Source organism: Mus musculus, chromosome 15 (assembly GCF_000001635.26).
Source record: "Mus musculus strain C57BL/6J chromosome 15, GRCm38.p6 C57BL/6J".
Lineage (NCBI taxonomy): Eukaryota > Metazoa > Chordata > Mammalia > Rodentia > Muridae > Mus > Mus musculus.
In genome coordinates this window covers 10,592,279-10,611,817 of record NC_000081.6, presented here as the reverse complement: position 1 = coordinate 10,611,817, position 19,539 = coordinate 10,592,279, and the positions used below count along the sequence as shown (strand labels likewise).

The following is a 19,539-nucleotide window of genomic DNA, read 5'->3' as shown; positions in this document are numbered from 1 at the left end:
GGTCGCAGCAACAGGAACATCTAACAAGCAAACACATAGCCACAGAAAAGAAGACAGTTCTTCATCAGCTTTAGGGATTAGCCATCTAGCAATCTAGATGTGTAGTTATCAGAAGCTCTGAAAGTAGTGTTCAATAAATAAGACAGATGTGGAGACTCCATCTCCTCAAGACCGGTTAGTTATATTTACCACCCGTGTGTCTGAGGCCCATTCAGAAAGCTTCCCCCAAGGCAGTTAAGATAGACGGCTTTCCGTTTATCATAGAATGAAGTCCCTCAGCAATGCTGAGCGAACGACAGAGTTTGGAGCTGCCTCTTACAGGGCAGGTTTGTTTCACCAGGATTCTGTCAGTGAAATATCAGTCACCGCTGCTTCTATCTGTCACCGCATTTCCAAACTGGTATGTTTTTACTAATATATGAACAACTTACGGAGTGAATTCCCATGGTAAAGAGACTGTACTTAGGACAAGTTACACACGTTGGAATGACATGATTGGGTAACTCCGTAGGCTTTAGCCGGTTCTTTTCTTTACAGCGAAGGGAATGTAGGCTCAATAGAAGCTGAATGGACTGTGTCCAGACACAGGATTAGCTTTTGTTCTCTAGCTGCTGATTTACTACCAGGCCTGAAGTATCCTCCTCTGGTGACGTGTCCATTCACGACACTTAGCTGTAAAGAGACGTCTGCAGCCACACACACTGGGTGTAGATATCAGATCTTGCTTTTGCCAGTTGACAACAACTCCAGGCCCTGATGGCAGATAAACTGTACAGGTAGACACTAACTCCAGGGCTAGTCCACATAGGAAGTATCTATCCCGAGGATACAGAGCTGAGGCATAGGAGGGAGGGCTCGTTGTCTGCCCCTCTCCATAAGAGCGAGAGTGATAAGCCAGACCATTACTCCATATTGGAAGACAGTATCTGCTTCTGGTCTTGAAGCCCTTCTCTCAGGGACCTGCAGGGATGGTTAGTATGGTATTTGGATGTGAATCCTTTTAATGGCATTCTAAAGATGTGGTTTGAGTATCACTGAGTCCTGAAGCCCAGTTGGAGACTCCATTGCTGTTTACGCTGTTACTCCTGTGCCAACCACAAATATAATAAGTCTCGCCATAAAAGCTGTTAACGGGAATGAACAGAGATGATGTACAAAAGTGGGTAAGATGTTGGACATTTACTGAACGCTCAACAAAAGTTCTCTGAGACTCTGTTCTTCAACTCTAGAACAACACCAGACATGGCTTGACCATAGTGTGACTTACTTAGTACAGGGTGTTGTTCAAGAAGGATGCTTTTGCCGTGAGCAGTGGACAACAGGGAGGAAGTTAATGACTTATTACTTAGAAGCTCAGCCTGGGTGGAGAAAGAGGCAAAGATGTGGCGAGGCTCAGTTTTGAAAGAGCCTTGTCTTTGGGTTGAAAGTTCATACTCGGTCACTTAATAAAAGATGACAGTGATTGACCGGAGATGTGTAGCTCAGAGTTAATATACGATATTCTGGATTCAAGCACCAGCACCAAAAAAGAAGAGCAGTAGAAAATGACCAAACGATGAGACCCTACAGAGTGTGTGGTGCTCACGGGGAGGTTGATAGTTTGCCCCCTTGAGTCTCGGAGGAGAGAGAGCATGTCCAGGAGACAGGGAGAGGTCAAGGTTTGCTGAAGTTGTACTCTGTGAGGATGGACTCCTAAGGAGCTGTGTTCTCTTCTCTGCTTGCAGTTTCCACCTTGCCGCTGCGAAGGGACACGTGGAATGCCTCAAGGTCATGGTGACACACGGTGTGGATGTGACTGCCCAAGATTCTTCCGGTATGTGTCTTCTTGATCTCTTAAATCACCAAGCCAGTGTGAGAATAGCTGTCACAGAAGTGGTACCTATTCCCTGTGGAAAATTCAGAGTCTGCAGGCAGAAGCTAATAATGATGATGATGCTGATAATAATAATAATAGTAATAATGATAATTGCAGTGGTACAGCTCTGCAGTTGCTCAGTGTTTGTCCTGATGGTCATTTTCATCTTCTGTGGGTCCAGTCAGCTGGGGACTCTGGGCTGCTCTTCCTCCATCATTGCTTTTTATATTATTTCCTAGGGCTGGGTGTGTAGATCAGCCAGTACCTCCTAATTCTTGGTTTTAAGGAAACTGATAAATGGGATGGATTATTGGTAACATTGTTTCATAGCTACCTTAGAACGCTGGACAGAAGGACGGCTTTTGTCTCGACTCCTGCTGTACTGCAGTGCCTTCAAAATCATCTGGGAACTGGGAAAGATGAAGAAAGAAAGGGAAAGAAAAGAATAAACAGTATACAGAGAGAGGGGGGAGAGGAAGAGGGAAGGGAGAGGAGGAGGAGGGGAGAGACAGAGAGGAGTGGGGAGAGGGAGAGAGGGAGAGAAACCTGCTATAATAATTAATATTGTCAACTTGGCAGAATTTAGAATTAATTGCCTGGTAGATTAGCCCAGGGTGTATCCATGGTAGATAATCCTGATGATGTTGAGGTGCAAAATCCACCCACAGTACCATTCCCCAGATGGGCGCTCTTGGAACAAGGGCGAGTGGGGAAAGCAAGCTGAGCATTGGCGCGTATTCATTCATTGTTAACTCCTGTGGACATAATATGGCAGCTAGTTGAGGCTTCTGCCACTGTGACTTCCTGTCTGTGGGGGGGACTGTGACCTGGAACTGTGAGCCACTCAAACTTTTCTCCCTTAAGCTGCTTGCTTGAGTTACTTTATCACACTAACACGTTTATCACCTCAACACAGGGGGTGTTGCCTAAAAGCTTGGTGGGTGATTCTGATGTGAAGCCAGGGTTGGCAAGCGATGAGCAAGCCAGTTGAGAGAGAAAGCAGGAGAGCCCTGCCTTTATTGCCCTGTCATCTAGCAAGGAGCCCTGGGGACCGGCGGCCTGGGATATGTTCTCTCTCAGCCATGTGGAAAGGTTCAGGATAATGACTTCATTTGTTGCACTTGAAAATCATTGGCTTCTAAAAGGTTTATGTTGGTTTTTACTGGGATATAAAATTGGTATAATTGCGGAGCCTTCATCTGGGTTTTTTATTAAGTTAGCTGTACTGGGTCCCCTTCTCTCCCTCCTATAAGTGGCCCCCTCAGAACAGCCATCTTGGGGATCAGCCAGGTGTTAAAAGGCAATTATTATCCACGGCATGGCTGGAAACCTAATGTTTCAAGTCTGTGGCATGTCTGGCTCTCTTCCTTATTTTTTTTTTTAAAGTAATTCACTAATTTGGAATCTTTTATATTTTGGGAAAAGTTGTATTTGTCTTTTGGAGAAGCCAAGAACCAGATGGGGTCAAGTCGGCAATGTAGTCAAACTGATAAAACTACTTTTGGGGAAAATGGAGGAAAAATAGAAGCACCAATGATTTTTCTGAGCAGTTCCCCAGAGAGTTCCAAAAGATGTATGAGGAAGGGCAGTGTTAGTAGAAAAATAAAGGACTTCCTCAAGTGACTTTTTTGAGGGGAATATTAATTCATTTTATGCAAATGACATCTTTAATCTCAAGGGCCCAGCTATTTCATCTATTTTTAAAGTATACCGTCACTGTTTTTAAAGTTATTCTACATCATACAGTGCAAATATGAATGGCTAACATGCCTCCGATAACATCAGCAAGGGGGATGGCTCTCTAACAAACTTCAGTGCCAGAGAACTAGGCTGCAGTGCACAGCCCCGCTGCCCTGTGATTCTGCTACACTGCTTCTGTTGTTAGGAAACAGATGAGATGGGGATCTACTTATTCTATCAGAGCCGAGCAAGAGGGAAATTATCTCCTGGGATTCATGTTTATGATAGGAAAGTAACCCAAAAAAGGCCAAGAAAATAACCACTGCTTCTATACCTGCCAGAAGGAAAAAATATTATTATGCTCTTTAAAAAAGCAACAACATGTTTTTCTAACATATTTTTACTTAGCTCGGATCACATTATAGAATTCTATGTCCTGCATTGTGTGTGTGTGTGTGTGTGTGTGTGTATTCATGTGTTTTCAGGTGTACTTGTGTGTGTGTATACATGTGTATCATTTCCCAAGGTCACAGTGCATGACCCTGGGAAATGATATTTTGAGACAGGGTCTGTCCTTGGCTGAAGCCTATTCAATACGCTTATGCTGGTTGGCCAGCCAGCAAGCCCTAGGGATCAGCCTAATTCAGCCCATCTCTGCCTTTCCAGTGCTGGGATTATAAGCTCATACCACCATGCTCGGCTTTTTAAATGTGGGTTCTATGGGATGGGATGCGAGTCCTTGTGTTTGTAAAGCAAGCAGTTAAAAAAAAAAAAAAAACCTGACTCAATATCAAGCCGTTGTCTTTTATTTAGTATCTGGCCCATATCATATTTCCCATCATGCTCTTAGGATGCTTTTCATCGGATTTTTTGTGGCCACACAAAGCCATATGGGTTCGCTTTTTATTTATGATCGCATCTCCAACTGGATTTCTGAAAGCTGGGTCAACAGTGAACCCTGAACATCCCAGCTCCATGCCATGCCACCTTCTTGCAGACTGAAGTGATATGGGGGGGACCCAGGAGCGTGTGCTTGGACCACATTTGAGGCTCCGCAATGCTGGCCAATGGGGACTGATTGGAACCAATGACTCTGAGTACTCTATGACCCAGGATGGTGTCCGAAAGTTCCACAGAGTCTCAGAGCTCCCGCTCACTTCCGGTCACTGCCAGCAGCGGCAGTGAGGTCAGCACCTCGTAGAGGCTTTGCTGTTTTATCTGGGTCTCTCTGTGAGGCACCTACTTCTGGAGTGACTCCGTGGCTCCAGCAACGACAGCGAACACAACAGCAAATGACAGGGATGTCTCCTCAGAGAGAAGCACATGGGCTATGTGGCCTGATCTGGACCACGCCTGCCTCAGCTCTTCCTACCACGACAGTGAGGAGGACAGACTGCTGGCTTTCACTGCCCTTGCCTGGGCCTCTCCTGGGACCTGTTCATGGGGTACTCTCAGTGTGTCCCTCTCAAGAAAGCACATCTGGCCATGAGAGAGGAATCGACCGATCACTTTGCCTTAGTGGTTGTCTTTAGTACAAAATGCCTCTCATAGTTAGAGGGCAATTGAAAGAACTCAGCCTTGGCGAGATGGTCCCAGCAAACCCACCTTCAGCGTTGCACAGTGTGGCGAGATGCAGTAGCCTTCAGTGTGAAAACCTGCTGAGGGTAGACATGAAAGTCAGCTCCTGAGAATCACACCCTGTTGCGTGGGGATTACGTCACTGTCACTGTCCTCAGCTTCGTCATCATCTTCATCCTGCCTGGCCTGGAAGTCACTGTGTGGACAGGCCTTGAACTGTCAGTAATCCTTCTGCCTCTACCTCGGGCTCTTAGATCACAGGGGTGCGCCCCCAGGCCTGGCCCCTGGAGGGGTTTTTCATCAGTGCAGTCTCCTCCTTTCAGGGTATCTCACACTGATACTCTTTCTTCTTTTTATTCACAAAGTCTATAAGATGGTCAATTTTAATTTTTTTCTACTTTTTAAACTATTGAATAGACAGTCTTTAGCGGCAAATCATTTTTTTTTTTTTGTATTTGTCTTATGCGTTATCCTTCCATATGAAATGCTTGGAATTCTGAGGATTTTCTATGGACGCTCCACAGTGAATCTTATAAGAAGAACACAGTCCACAGGTGACTGCATACTTCAGATGGGAAGCTTAAGCGAGATACTCAGCACTGTGACGGCTCAGCGTGTCAGGATGTGTTCATTGAAAAAAAACCATATAAAGTATGTGGCTACTATTTTATTATGACTAACAGGACTTCACCCTGATCACTCATTTTCCTATACTCTTTAGGCTATTAAAAGGCTGCAAATCTTTACGACAAAACAGCAACAACAGCAAAACAAAACCCACAACACAACAAAACAAAAATGTTTTGAGTCTGGTGTGGTAGCACTTTTGGCTGAGGTAGAAGGATGGCAAGTGTTCGGCCAGCCTGGGCTCCTGGGGACATCCTGACTCCAATAGCAAGGATAAAGAACTACAAAGGTTTAACAGTGTCCACACCACGTGGTTGTGCTTTAAAGGTTAAAACAAACAACCCAAACATCTTAGACAAAGGGAAGACCGTTGCTTAGGGAGCCCTGCCTTCCCGGACTGCACCCATGGTGTGGATCTTGCATCCCTTGTTTCTCTGTGGCCTCGTTCCTCCCCTAGATGAGAATTGGCAGTTTTCTCAGTGTAGAAGACAGTCTAGGCATACAACAAAAGCGATGCTGAGATGTTTTGGGGTTTTGACTAGTTGTTTTGATTGTTGTTGTTGCCTGTACTATACAGTAGGAGACAGAACGGAATGAAAATATCATCAGAAGACCCGGAAGAAAACCCCAAAGAACCCACAGCTTATTCTATGTTTGAGCCTCACACCCTCCTTATTAACACGCGTGTACACTGGGACTGGGCGGCTCAACTCAAAGCAAACATGGCTAACGCATCAGAATTTCACCTTTTTTAGTTGATAGTGCCAGACCGGCGGGCAGCTTTCCTCTACCCCACGATGACCTGGGCTCGCCACTCCTTGCTCCGGCACCATCAGAAGCTTTTCTCCCTTCTTTTGATTGAGCATTCCATATATGTATACCATGAAACATAATCCTTTGCACCCATGTTCCTTGCCCTCTTCCCCCATATAATTCCCAGGGTATTTCATGTCTTCCTTTTGTGATAACCCACTGAGTCCAGTTGTAGCTCCCATAACCCAGGTTGGCTGTCTGGGAGACTGGATGAGGGTCAGCATGGGGAATGGAGGTGCAGCACGGAGAATGCTCACACACTGCTGTAGCACCCCTCGGACCTCCCTGGGTACCAGGTACCAGTGGGTTGTGACCATATCTGCCTCTGTCATGCAGATCCTGGGTGGTAATGTGCTTAGTTGAATCATACAAAGGTTTTGCAGGAGGCAGATGCAGACGCAAGGATGACTTGTGTGTCTTGCTACACTCCTGCTGCACTCTTCCTTATGGAACCTCTTTAGTTCCAAAGAACGCTTGGATGAGTGGGCATCAGAAGTATGAAAACGGGGCCTGGTGAGATGGCTCAGTGGGTAAGAGCACTGACTCCTCTTCCAGAGGTCCTGAGTTCAAATCCCAGCAACCACATGGTGGCTCACAACCATCCATAATGATATCTGACGCCCTCTTCTGGTGTGTCTAAAGACAGCTACAGTGTTCTTACATAAAACAATAAATAAATCTTTAAAAATAATAATAATTTTTAAAAGTATGAAAACCTAAAACATAGGAGCCCTTGGAGGGGTGAAATTTGTGAGTCTTCCTCTAGCATCATGAGTCCTCCTCCTAGCATTGTGAGTCCTCCTCCTAGCCTTCCATGTTATTAGACACTCTAATCCCACTCAAAATTGAGACTTTATGAAAATACAAAAGAAAATGCTGGACCAGGTGTACTGATGCATGCTTTTAATCCCAGATTTAGAAGGCAGAGGCAGGACGCCTTTGAGATTTTAATGCCACCCTGGTCTACATAGTGAGTTCCAGAATAGCCAGAGCTTCGGTTAAAAGCATGTGTCTAAATACACTTGTCTAAGTGACTATTATCTTTTCTATCACCACCACCCCCCATTTTTCCTTAGATTGGGGGGTTAAGAAAGGGGAGAGGAAAAGATAATACTCACGTAATCAGCTATGTTAGAAGATGATTCATCCGAATAGCTGCATGTCATAATCAGTAAGGATCAGCATACCTGGCTGTGGAACTCCTCAGATGCTGACACTCAGAAGTGGCCTTGGATTCGAGATTGTGCTTTAGGCATGGGGTAAAGGCGGCAGTCTCATAACTCTAATCGGAACATGACCGGAAACAAACGTTTTCCATTCGGCTGCCTCTGGGAGTGCAGCAAGGTAGCTGGGCTGGTGCTTTAATGGTAAAAATCCATTTAAAGATGAGGATTTCCTTTAAAAATTTCATTTATAGGGCTGGAGAGATGGCTCAAGAGTTAAGAGCACTGACTGCTCTTCCAGAGGTCCTGAGTTCAATTCCCAGCAACCACATGGTGGCTCACAACCATCTGTAATGGGATCCGATGCCCTCTTCTGGTGTATCTGAAGATAGCTACAGTGTACTCACATATATAAAATAAGTAAATAAATAAAAATTTTAACAAAAATTATTTTATGTATATATAAAATTGTAAATAATAACCGATTAGTTTTGTGATTTTATTGTAGAAATATATTCTGCAATTTGAAACTGACCTTTAAGGAAATATTTTAAGGCCTATCTAGTTGAACATTGGAGCCGTCTTTTTTCTTAATTATTTTCTAATTTCCAGGTGTGAAAATATCACAGGCACTTGAGCAGTGTGATTAGATATCTCAGTGCTCTTCTAGCTAAGCTCTTTCCTTTTTTTCTCTAGAAGTCTTGAGCTATGAAGAAATCATCATTCAGTCGTTCAGAACAAGATGCCTTCCCTTTCAATATAGGATCATTTGGTGAAATGTCATCTGGTCTCTTGGTCTGTCTGTCTCTCTGTTTCTCTGTCTGTGTGTTTCTCTCTGTGTGTTTCTCCCCCACCCCCACCCCCCTCTGCCAGACTGCACATGAGGTATGGTTATCTTGATATTCGTCTGTAGGGAAGTCATTCCCTGACAGCCCAGACAGATCCATAGCTGTCTGGGAGCCAGGAAAAAGTCTCTTCTCCTTCCAGCAGGCTTCCATCATAAATAATGTCTTCTGTCCAGGAAAATGTGTATTTGAAGAGAGAAATTTGTTTTGATGCTGGCAGTGAGAGGCATCTTGCTTCAGTATGGCAGTGTCCAGCGACGATTTGTGTTTTGGAGTTGAGACCAAGTCTCAACTCTATTTAGGGGTGTAAGTACATCGCAGGGGAGTAGATGAACATTTGCTTCTCTAGACATCAGTGGCTCCCTTCTAGGTATGGCCAGAACCCTGGAAATGAAATGCAAGCCTGTTATTTAGTTGTGGTGCGTTGTTTGAGTGTTCCTACCACACACACTGTCTTTGGTCAGCTATTGCCTTTGTCCAGGGAATAGAGTTTGTGTAGAGTAGCTTTGTTTCCCAGAGTAGTAACCAGTTTAATACATTGCAGGCATGGGATAAACAGTCCCCAGTTTACAGTCAGGATGTGTTCCAGAAGCTCATTTGTAAGACATTTGTTTAAAATTTAATCTGCAGTTGTCCTTAGAAACAGTGGTACAACTGATGTCTGATGAGGCCAAGCTAACCAGCAAGCCTCAGAACTGCAAAGGATAATGAAACCCACACTCTTAGGCCTCTTTTAGTTCCAAAAAGGCGAGAGGCAGCCTGTACCTAAAAGTGAAAAGGACAAAGAAATTCTTATTTTCCCACTTTCAAGGGCCTCTTCCCTCATCTCTTCCTCCTCCTCCTCCTCCTCCTCTTCCTCCTCCTCCTCCTCCTCCTCCTCATCCTTCTTGAAGAGGGTTGGAGGGATTTCTGCCTCAGTATCCTACCCCAGCTAAACAAACATCCTTAACATCTCAGGGTATCTTTTGCAGAATAGAAGAGATGCTCTTTTGAGAATATGGATGGTTTTATGTGGCTCCCTTGATATCCTGACCCTGTCGTCTTTAAGGTGTTTCCTAGCCACGTGATTCTCTAGTAAATTCTAGTCAATGCTGAATGAAGACTTAATTTAAAAAGAAAGTGCTAGAACTGGACCATCATATAAAATAAATCTCTCCTCTAAATGGGTGATCTCAACTCGAGGTTCATTTTCCTCCCTTTAGGGGATACTTTGTAATGTCTCATGTTGGTTTTGATCATCACAACTAGACTTTTCATAGGTAGAGGCCAGGGAAGCAGATTAACAAATTAATCATCTACAGCAATTATTCAGCATAAAACATCAATCGTTTTGAAGTTGAAACTGGGTTTGACCCAAGTCCCAAAATAAAAGTTGCTTCTCAGTGTTGCCTTGGGGATGTGTTGGTGCTCATTGCAGCCACTGAACTTAGCATACTCTTTAATTCAGAATGACTGGGATATATTGGGAACCGGATGTTCACCGGGTGGGCAGTGTTGTAGGAGCTAGGATCTCAACAGGAAGTGAGACAGAATTGTGGGGGGCAGGAGACCAATTGACTGACAGGTAGGAAGGTGTGTGTGTGTGTGTGTGTCTGTGTGTGTGTGTGCGTGTGTGTGTGTGTGTGTGTGTGTGTGTCTCCATCTCTAGATCTGAGAATGGGGTAAGTACTACAAGGTATGTGGTCTTAGGAAGAGTAAACAAATAAAGCAGAAACCCAGTATAAAAGGAGTTAAGGAAGAAAAGGAATTTGTAATGTAGGGCAGAAAAGGGCCTGAATTTGAGACAAGGTCTCATGCATCCCAGGATATGTATAGCCAAAGATGACCTTGGACATCTGATCTGGTGTTGCTATCACAGTGCCTCATTGGTGCCACATTTGTGTCCTGCTGGGTATTGAACCTGGATATTGAATTATGAGTGCTTAGCCAGCCTCTTTACTAACTGAGCATCATCTCCAGCCCAGGGAAGACCTCATTTAAAAGTTGACTCTGAATGCCAGAGAGCAAACTGTGTGGCTATTTTAGGGAAAGGAACCCAAGCTAACATACAACAGTGTGTGTGAAAGACCATTTGGCCCTAGGCAGTTGAGTAGCCGTGTCCTGTACTGGAGTCCTAAAGGGACTTAAGAAATATTTCCTTAACATGTGCTGAGCAAGGACTTGTAAAAACTCTGAAACCTCCAGGTAATGTTCTTTCAGGATGAGCATGTTTGGAGGAGAGGGAAATGAGGGGTCAAACATATTGTGGAAGTATTTAGGTTTCTAGAATGTTCACTGCTGACTGAGGGCTGTCTTTTCTGGGTATCTGGGCCTGAGGTAATCTAGTCTGATGTGAATGTTGTGGACCCGGGGCATTTTGCACACCCGTGTCAGCTAACTGCAGTACTGTGAAGCCTGGTGCTACCACAGTCCTGACCAGTGCAGACCAGAACCTGCAGGGAGCAGCGGTTAGAGCCTCTGAGTGTTACCTGTGGGTGCGATACCCATGGTCACACTAAATGTATGACCTTAATCTCTAGAGAAATAGTCCCTTCTTTGTGGGAGAAGAGTTTATTCCTCCTAGCTGTCTTTGGCATAGCAATTAGGAACTATGTAAGGAGTGTGTGCTATTCAGAGAGGTCTTGTCTAGCATCATACTTCTTCCTGTGCCTTGCTCTGAAGGTTTGAGCTGTTCAAGTTTTAAATGAAGGTCTTTGAGGCGCTTTACATCATAAATGACAACAAAAGCTAAGGCAAGAGGAACTCACTGGCTGCCAGTGGGAGTGTGAACTGCAGCTACTATGGAAATCAGCATAGGGGTTTCCAAACAAGAGAAAAACTAAAGTATCAACTACCGCACCACCCCTGAGATTTCACCCAAAGGACTTACCACAGAGAAACTTGCAGTCCTCGCTTATTGCTTCTGTAATCACAAAAGCACAGAAATCAGATCAGCCTAAAGTGCCCATCAACAGAGGAATGGATAACGAAACTCTACTGCATGTACACAATAGAATTTCGTCCATCTGTTCAGAAAAACAACCCTGAAACTATGAGGCTCACAGAAAAATAGCGTTTTGTGGTAACCCAGGCTCAAAAGGGCAAACACCACATGCTCTCTCAGATGTGGGTTCTGGCTCCTCTAATGGTTATCTTGTGGGTGTAGGTCATGAAGCTAGAGAGCAGACCTGAGAAAAGAGCAGAGAAAGAAAGTAGCTTTAACCAAGAGGGTTGGAAGGATGCTAAAACACATGACAAGAAACTAAAGGGGGGAATATTTGGTTGGGAGAATAAGAAGGAAGAGCAGGTCTGGGGGGAAATCAACCAAAACTAATATGCAAGAAAATGGTGTAAGGAAACCAGGTAAAAGAAAATGAAAGTTGTTTTGGGTTTTTGGTGTTTGTCTATTTATCTATCTATCTATCTATCTATCTATCTATCTATCTATCTTTAATGTGGCCACTCCCCAATGTTTACCCTTCAATCCACGTAGGTCACAGTGCTTTGCATGTCGCAGCCAAGAATGGCCACCCAGAGTGCATCAGGAAGCTTCTTCAGGTAAGCAGGTGACGAAGGCTACGGATGTCACTTGATTTATTCTTAACTTAAAGGTAATCTTACTTGTGAAAGGAGAAATACTTCTCAGTACACACCCCTTTGAATACTGTCCTCCAGCCCATGTGGAAAGAATGACTAACAAGAAGATTGTCTCCATGGCAACATGACTAGCCGAGAAGGCGCTCCTCACTAAAATTTGAGTTTTCTTCCTAGGACCCGCCTTACTACCCCCTTATTTAGTTCCTCTTTTCTGAAAGTCAGGTTTTCATGAAGCATTTTCCAAACTGTAGCAAACCCTGGCTCTGCAGCATCCTGTTGTTCTCTCTGTAAATTGCTCGTGGGGTGCAGTCCCTCCAGATAAGCAGTTGCAACCATTCCGTCTTGGTGCGTAGTGTGATGAGCTCTTAGTTAGTTTTTGGTTCTTGTTAGAGTGCATGGTTTTATTCTTATTTATAATTGTTGGCCAAATCCCGGGTTGGCTGGCTTTGTCGGGAAGTTTATCGTGATCCCCTAAGGTGCTGACCTCCGTGAATTTGTTAAGACGTGTATTTCATGAACCAGCCCCACAAGAGCATACAGTAATGTCCAGCTGTTGCTAGTCAGAGTGCAAGCTGGCTATTTTCAGGAACAGCATGGAGCAATAAAGTGTTTGGAGTACTGTCTGTCCCGTCAAGCTGTCGTCCTGGCTTTCACAGACACTCTTGGTGAACCAGCATCTTGCTTTTGTTTGGCTTTGAAATTCTAAGGCAAAAACAGTGGTCACATCCGTCAACTTGTTCCATTGATCAGGCCGCTCTTCCGTCTTGCTTTGCACGGCGCCCCGCTGCTGCGCATTCCAGGAGTGCCTAACTTTAACAGGGTCTTTGAAGCAAATTTCAGGAAAAAAAAAATAGATCAGTGTTTGTGGTGTTGACTTAAGAGAATTGCTCTTGACCAGTTAATGTGGAGATTTTCTTACCTTCTCTAGGACTAGGTCCTCAGGATGAAGGGGGAAAAAAAATGACTCTCTTGCCCAGAGTGCCCCACATCTATACCCTGAGCTCTACCTCACTTTTAAAAAGTATGTTTTAAATTCCCATTCCACTGCAGCCCATGCATCTGGCTCTGATTTTAAGGAAGATTTAACCTGACAAGCTCGAAGTCCTTGTGGGCTAGGACCAGATATTCTAGCCTCTAATGTAATTTTATATCTGGTTATGCAAATGCCTTGGTTTTTCTCTGAAACCTTTGAAGCCTTTAAACAGTTCCTTGTGCCTGGTCTAAAATTAGGCCGGAGCCTGGGTAAGTAGTGACTTGATCTCCAGTCTTCTGACCACAGCAGAGTAAGCACTGCACTTGAAGGTAGCCCATTCTTACCTCCTCTGGCTTGCACTTCTGAGCATTGTTCTTTCTAGATCACTGTTAGCAATTCCGCCTTCCATGGCTTCCTGCGGGTCTGGCACTAGGTCCCAGACCTCTCAGACCTCTTGTTCAGCTCTGTGCAAGTCAGGCTGTGTATAAAGGAGGCTCCTTTGTCTCCTGCTGTCTTACCCCCCAGTACCTTGTGCGTTTAGTGTTCTCTCTGAGCCTTTCTTTGCTCTTGTACCCCATGCCCTCGTCTCTCTATGCCCTGTTGGTTTGCTGGAGATATTTCTGCTCTCCAGCTGTTACTGTTTCTGGAGTCCTGCAAATTCAAAGTGAACTCTTGCTTTTCCATGTTAAGTCCTCATATCAAGTGCTTCCAGGGTACTAGGCTTGGTGCTAAGTGTTAGGTATCTACCAGCAAGCAGGGCAGTCGCTATGTTGATGGAGTTCACTGTCTGGCTGTTAAGGAAAGGACTATATGTCACAAACTGCAGAGCACTTAGAAGGAAAGTAGTGGTTTCTAGGAAAGCCCTCACAGAGAAGGTGTTGCTTAAGCTGAGATCTCCAGTGTACGAAGTACCAGCGGAACCCATTCCACACAGAGCAGTACTACACGGGATGAGGGGAGGCAAGGTCCTACTGGGAAGCGGGTGGAGTCGGGGAGCCAGAGACTGAATCAGAAGCAGAGAAATGAGAGAATGTTGTACAGAACTCAAGTCCCTTTGTGTGTTGTGATGGCCAAGCAAAGCAATCCTAGGTTCACTGTGGAAGTGTGAAGGGCAAACAGTGACCTATATATACAGTTTTGTAAGATGATTCTTTTGTATAGAGAAGTGGTTAAGATGGGTCAAAACAAATGAGACCTATTGGAGGCAAGATTCGTTTATCATGTGAGCTGCCTGGGGCTATGATGTGAAGGTAATAAGAAAGAGAAGAGGCTAGCTCTCATTAGGAGAAGGGATCTACAGGATGTGCTAGGTGAGATACTGGAGGAAGAGGGGGGAGGAGAAATCAAAGCTAGATTGACTTCTGTCTCATTGGGTGGATTGACAATGGTGGTTGGTGTTCACAGAGAGAGTAAATACTTGGGGAGGGGCAGGCTAGGGATGGAAGAGTGGAAAACTTCCCTTTTGAGTGCTTATGAGATGTCAAACAAGTGAGTTCTTGAGCCAGGGCACTCACAGATAATGCTTATATGTGAACAAGAATCCAGACTCCAACAGGATCAGATCCTGGCTTCACCACTGCCATAATTCAAGCAATTTATTAACTTATTTGTTGTAGGAGGCCGGCCCGCGGCCTGCATGAACCCGGTATTCCTGGAAGGCAGGCTGGGGCTGAAAGAGACACTAGGCGGCGAGAAAAGAATGATGAGGCCAAGACAAATTTTTCTTGATCAAGGCCGGAGAGTTTACTAAGAGACTGTGCTTATAAAGGGGGAAGGCCCACCACCACCACCCCAGTCCATTCTTGGTGTCTGGAGCCAGCCTGTAGGCGACGTGCAGGATAGGATGTGTCTCCTGAATGTCTGTCTCAGGGTCTCTCAGCAGGTAGCAGAGTCTCAGAGAAGTGCAGCAGTAGTTGACATAACAATGTAGCCATCTAAGTAGGAAGGCTAGACCCCAGGTCATCTCATATTCAGTGGCAGCAAAGTCTGAATCAGCTTGCTTCAAGGCTGGGGGAGGCTACACTTATTTGTACCTCAGTTTCCCCTCAAAATGGCTGCAGGAATAGTTCTCTAACTTAGGTTGTTAACAGGCTTAAAGCAATTCCTGACCCAGAGCCTGGCACACATTACTTACATCCTACTCCCTGCTGTTATTCGGGTCTACATCTGTGAGTCACTAATACCTGGATGCAGGTGTAGGTAGGACTACCAAGAAGAGAGCTTCAGGGAGAGACCATGGCAAATGTGAGCTTGTATGTTGTGTTAGCGGAGGGCTGGCCAGGGCAGTGGTGGGAAGCCACAAGCTGCTGAGCCAGCCAGCCAGCCTCAAGGAGGAAGAAGGGGAGAGTGTCTGGGAAGAGGGTAGGCTGCTGCTGAGTGGTCAGGTAGCAACTAAAAGATAGCTGGTGACCTTGGCTCAGGCCATCATGGAATTCCCAAGGGCACATGCCTGAGCTAGGTATGTTCAGGAGCGAGTGGGAGAAAAGGAAGGGAGATTGTGTAGGAGACTCGGAGAAAACTGGTGTTAGGAAGGGAGACCGAGAATGAGAGAAGAAATGGGAAAAATCTAACCCACAGGTGAGATCTTGGATCAGTAGGGTCGGAGAGATGCTGTATGGGAAGAATGAATGAGCAGGGCAGCAAAAGGCTGACTGTATCTGGGTCTTCTTCCTCATAAAGGACTGTCTGCCCGCGGAGCTCCGAGGGCAGACCTTACGCATGTGTGCATCCTCCTGAATAACTGCCCCTTGAAAGAGAAGAGTAGACTCAATAGTATTTGTGCAGTTACCTTAAGATATTTATTTTTGTCTCACAGTACAAGAGCCCAGCGGAGAACATTGACAACTCGGGGAAAACAGCTTTGCATTATGCAGGTAACGGTCGTTCTCTGATCATTCTCCTGTTTGTCCTTCTCTGCTCTAAGAAAGTGTTTCGTTGTCCTTCCTGTACTCTGGGGGGGGGGGGGGGGGGGGTGCTCCTTTCTGGAGTTCCTGGCGTCCCATTAGACTCAGTTTGCAAGCCACACACAGATTCATTAAGAAGCGCACTTACAATTAGTTTCCTGCCATGTAACTCATGGTTAATAGCATGGTTAATATATTCAACTCAGGCTGAGAGCCCAGCTCAGAGATAAAGCACACGCTTAGCACGCGAACAGTTCTGGTTTTAGCCTCCAGTACTAAGTACACATGCATAGGTATGCATACAAATGTAGATAGATTTCTAAGTCAATTTAAAGTTTCTCTTTAAAGTAGAGAGTTAGGAGCACTTGTAGGTTTCAAGACTAGAAAATGTTGGTTTGTGGGTTTTGTAAACCTTTGGCTTTATTACTATCTGTCGGGGCTTCAACTGACAAATGTTGATGCTGAATTCATGGGGTGGGGGGGTGATTAAATGCATACTTCATTTTACTTCTAGGTGTAGAAAAGCCAAGTCCCGTAAGAAGCTAAATCAAATGCTTGCCCGTGGGTAACGGGGAGTCCATGGCTGTACCTTTGGCTAAAGCTATAATTAAGCAGTGTTTTTCCCTGTTACACGGCCTTTTGAGCACTCTTTGGTGCCTTTGCCATGCTGGGTAGAAAGTGACCCTCCCTCCTCAGCTGTGGCAGCCTGGGTTGTTTGTGACTGGCTGTGGTGTTTTTCCTTCCTCAGCGGCACAGGGATGCCTTCAGGCTGTACAGCTCCTCTGCGAACACAAGAGCCCCATAAACCTTAAAGACTTGGTACGTACCAGGTGAACACTGAGAAGCATGGTTGCGGGTTTCATCAGAGACTTTAAAGACCTCGGGAGCAGGCGAATTTCTGTTTCTTTTCAACCAGTTTTTTTTTTTCCTTCTAAGATGGTTTTCTGTGTTAATACTTAGGAATTCCTAAACCATTAGTGTGTTGCACAGTGTGCTTCTTAGAGATGTGTGTTTTCATAAGTATATTATCAGTGTGCTGCCATTAACCCAAATATGAATAAAACATCGCTTCTCAGTTTATTAAAAGTAAACATTTTGTATGTTACCTCTCTTGTTGCTGTGACAAAGTACTCGACAGCAGCAGCTTAAGAAAGGAGGGATTCGTTTTGGCTCACACTGTGAAGGTGTGGAACATCTGAGGTTCACACTGTGAAGGTACAGAGCCTCTGGCAGGGACATTACAGTAGCGGGAGCTAGCTGCACTGGCTGCATCTGTAATGTGGCATCCTGAAGCAGAGGAGGATGATCCTGTATCAGCTTGCTTGCTTCGGTTTTTTTGTTTTTTTTCCATTCTGGCCGTCATGGTGGGCCCTTTAGAAAGCCCCTCCCACAGATGTCCGTAGATTTGTCACCAGAGTCTTACGCTGATGATCAGTGTAAACCGTCAGAGATTTCTAATTAGAATTTCTGTTTTCTTCTGTGCGTGGGCATCATCTCAGATGACTCCTGGTAGAATTTCCCAACTCTGAAAAGAACTTTTAGTCTCTGTAAGCCTCACTGGCCTATTATAAGAATCGGCCCCAGGGTTTAAGGATATACTATAGCATGAGGATTGACGCGCATTCACTTGCCCCTGATCCAACAAATGCATTTAAACTTCCTGAACGGCCCCACAGGTTAAATATATCTATTCCCAACGCCCCCGATTCCCATGTACTCCACAGCCTGAAACTGATCGAGTCACAGTACGATGTCTTAAGTATAAATCCATTTCACACACAGGTCTGGAATATATAAATCACAGGAGTCATTCATATGAAAAAAAAAAAAACCATACAGACTTATGTAGTCTTAGTCCTAGTCTCAAGTTAACTTTTTTATGCAAATAGAACCCACATACCCATCTTTACAATCTGGAACACTTCTACCACGGGTTTTATTTTGACCTGTTTTCTGTTTTGTGGGGTGTTTGTTTGTTTGTTTTAGATTTGTTTATGTATAAAAGTTTCACCTGCATGCATGTATGTGCACATATGTGCCTGGTGCCTACAGAGGGCAGAGGGCATGAGATCCCAGGAAGTGGAGTTACATGTGGTTGCTTGTGAGCCACAGCTGAATCCAGGAACTCTGAAAAAGCAGCCAGTGCTCTTAACCTAAACCTTCCCCCAGCCCCAGTAATTTTATTGTTTAAAGTTTACATTTACATTGTACATGTCTTATTTATTGGGAGGTATGGCATGCTTGATGTCAGGAGGCACTGAGCAGGTCAGTCAGTCTCTCATCCCTACCTGGTGTAGGTGCAGAGGGTGGAACTTGGGTCTTTGGAAGAGCAGCACTTGCTCTTAACTGCTGAGCCATTTCTCCAGCCCCCGTGTACTTTCCTCTTAACACACTTAGTGTGTGGATTCTCTTCCATTACCAGGCAGAGCCAGTGATAGCTAATGGAAGAAGCGACCCAAGCAGCTGGGACTTCTAGAGAAAAGCTCGAGTCAGTGAGATTGCGTAAGACAGCTAAAAGTCGGGAGATTGCAAAAGACGTATGCTCAAGTGTAATGGTGGCCCTAAGGGGGCCTAGAATATCACAGTGAATGAAAGGGGAGACAGTATGGGTCAGGACAGAAACTGTGGGAAGGACTAGGGTTTTGCAGTCCTAGTGTTGGGAACTGGAGTTAGGATCTGAATGGAGTTTCTCTCCTAGGATGGGAACATCCCCCTGCTTGTTGCAGTCCAGAACGGCCACAGTGAGGCCTGCCACTTTCTCCTGGATCACGGCGCAGATGTCAATTCCAGAGACAAAAATGGAAGGTACCACACGTAATGGTGGAAGTCATAATTTCAGGGATATACCTATTTTGTTAAGTGTTATAAAGTGGTTTGCTTTTTATCATTCTACCTTCCTGGTAATTGAGGGTCTGTTTTGGCTTTTTAAAAAAATAAATTGTCCCAGATCTCCATGGGCAGAACCGCTGCCTGGATCTACAACAAAATCAATTAAATATTGAACGGAATAAGCCATTTCCTGTAAGTTTTTTTATCCAAAACAAATATATTTACAAATATATAGACAGTATATTTACAGATATATTGGATGCATTTAAAAATAATTTTACAGCCAGGTATGATGGCACACACCTTTAATCCCAGAGGCCAGAGGCAGGTGACTCTGCGATCAAGGCCAGCCTGGTCTCCAGAGCAAATTCTGGGACAACCCGGCCTGCACAGGGAAACAACAACAACGATTGTAATAATGTAGGCTCTTTAACATTCTAGACATGAAGGAATCCGCCCTCCAAAATAAGCTTGGTGTTTGTGCCAATCATAGGGATTCCATTGCGTGTGAATTCACATGTGGAAGACTGACTGCTATTTGGTGTGGATTAATGTTTTGATTTAATCCAAAAATACCACCTTATTTCGTCTTGACAGTATTCTACTTAATTCCCCAGAAGACTGAGGGCTGTTTGCCATCTTCCCTTCCTTGTTTCCCAGTGAGTCCCAGGAAAAGCGTGTCCACCTTTGGCTGATG

The 19,539-nt window shown here is 44.8% G+C and overlaps 1 protein-coding gene and 1 long non-coding RNA gene across 10 annotated transcripts in view; one reads left to right on the top strand and one right to left on the bottom strand.

Moving 5' to 3' along the window:
* Rai14 (retinoic acid induced 14) overlaps positions 1-19,539 on the top strand; it is a 150,297-nt gene that overhangs the window by 107,450 nt on the left and 23,308 nt on the right. For all 9 annotated transcript variants that reach the window (XM_006520187.2, XM_030248808.1, XM_006520188.4 and 6 more), the window contains exons 4-8: positions 1,725-1,813; positions 12,034-12,098; positions 15,926-15,983; positions 16,762-16,832; positions 18,712-18,818. In XM_006520187.2, the coding sequence (XP_006520250.1) occupies positions 1,725-1,813; positions 12,034-12,098; positions 15,926-15,983; positions 16,762-16,832; positions 18,712-18,818 (390 nt within the window). The remainder of the gene's footprint in view (positions 1-1,724; positions 1,814-12,033; positions 12,099-15,925; positions 15,984-16,761; positions 16,833-18,711; positions 18,819-19,539) is intronic.
* Positions 167-11,525, bottom strand: Gm10389 (predicted gene 10389). The gene is made up of 3 exons (NR_033541.1): positions 11,431-11,525; positions 7,672-8,945; positions 167-2,265 (listed from the first exon to the last, which is right to left on the bottom strand). It is a non-coding gene; the product is annotated as a predicted gene 10389 (long non-coding RNA).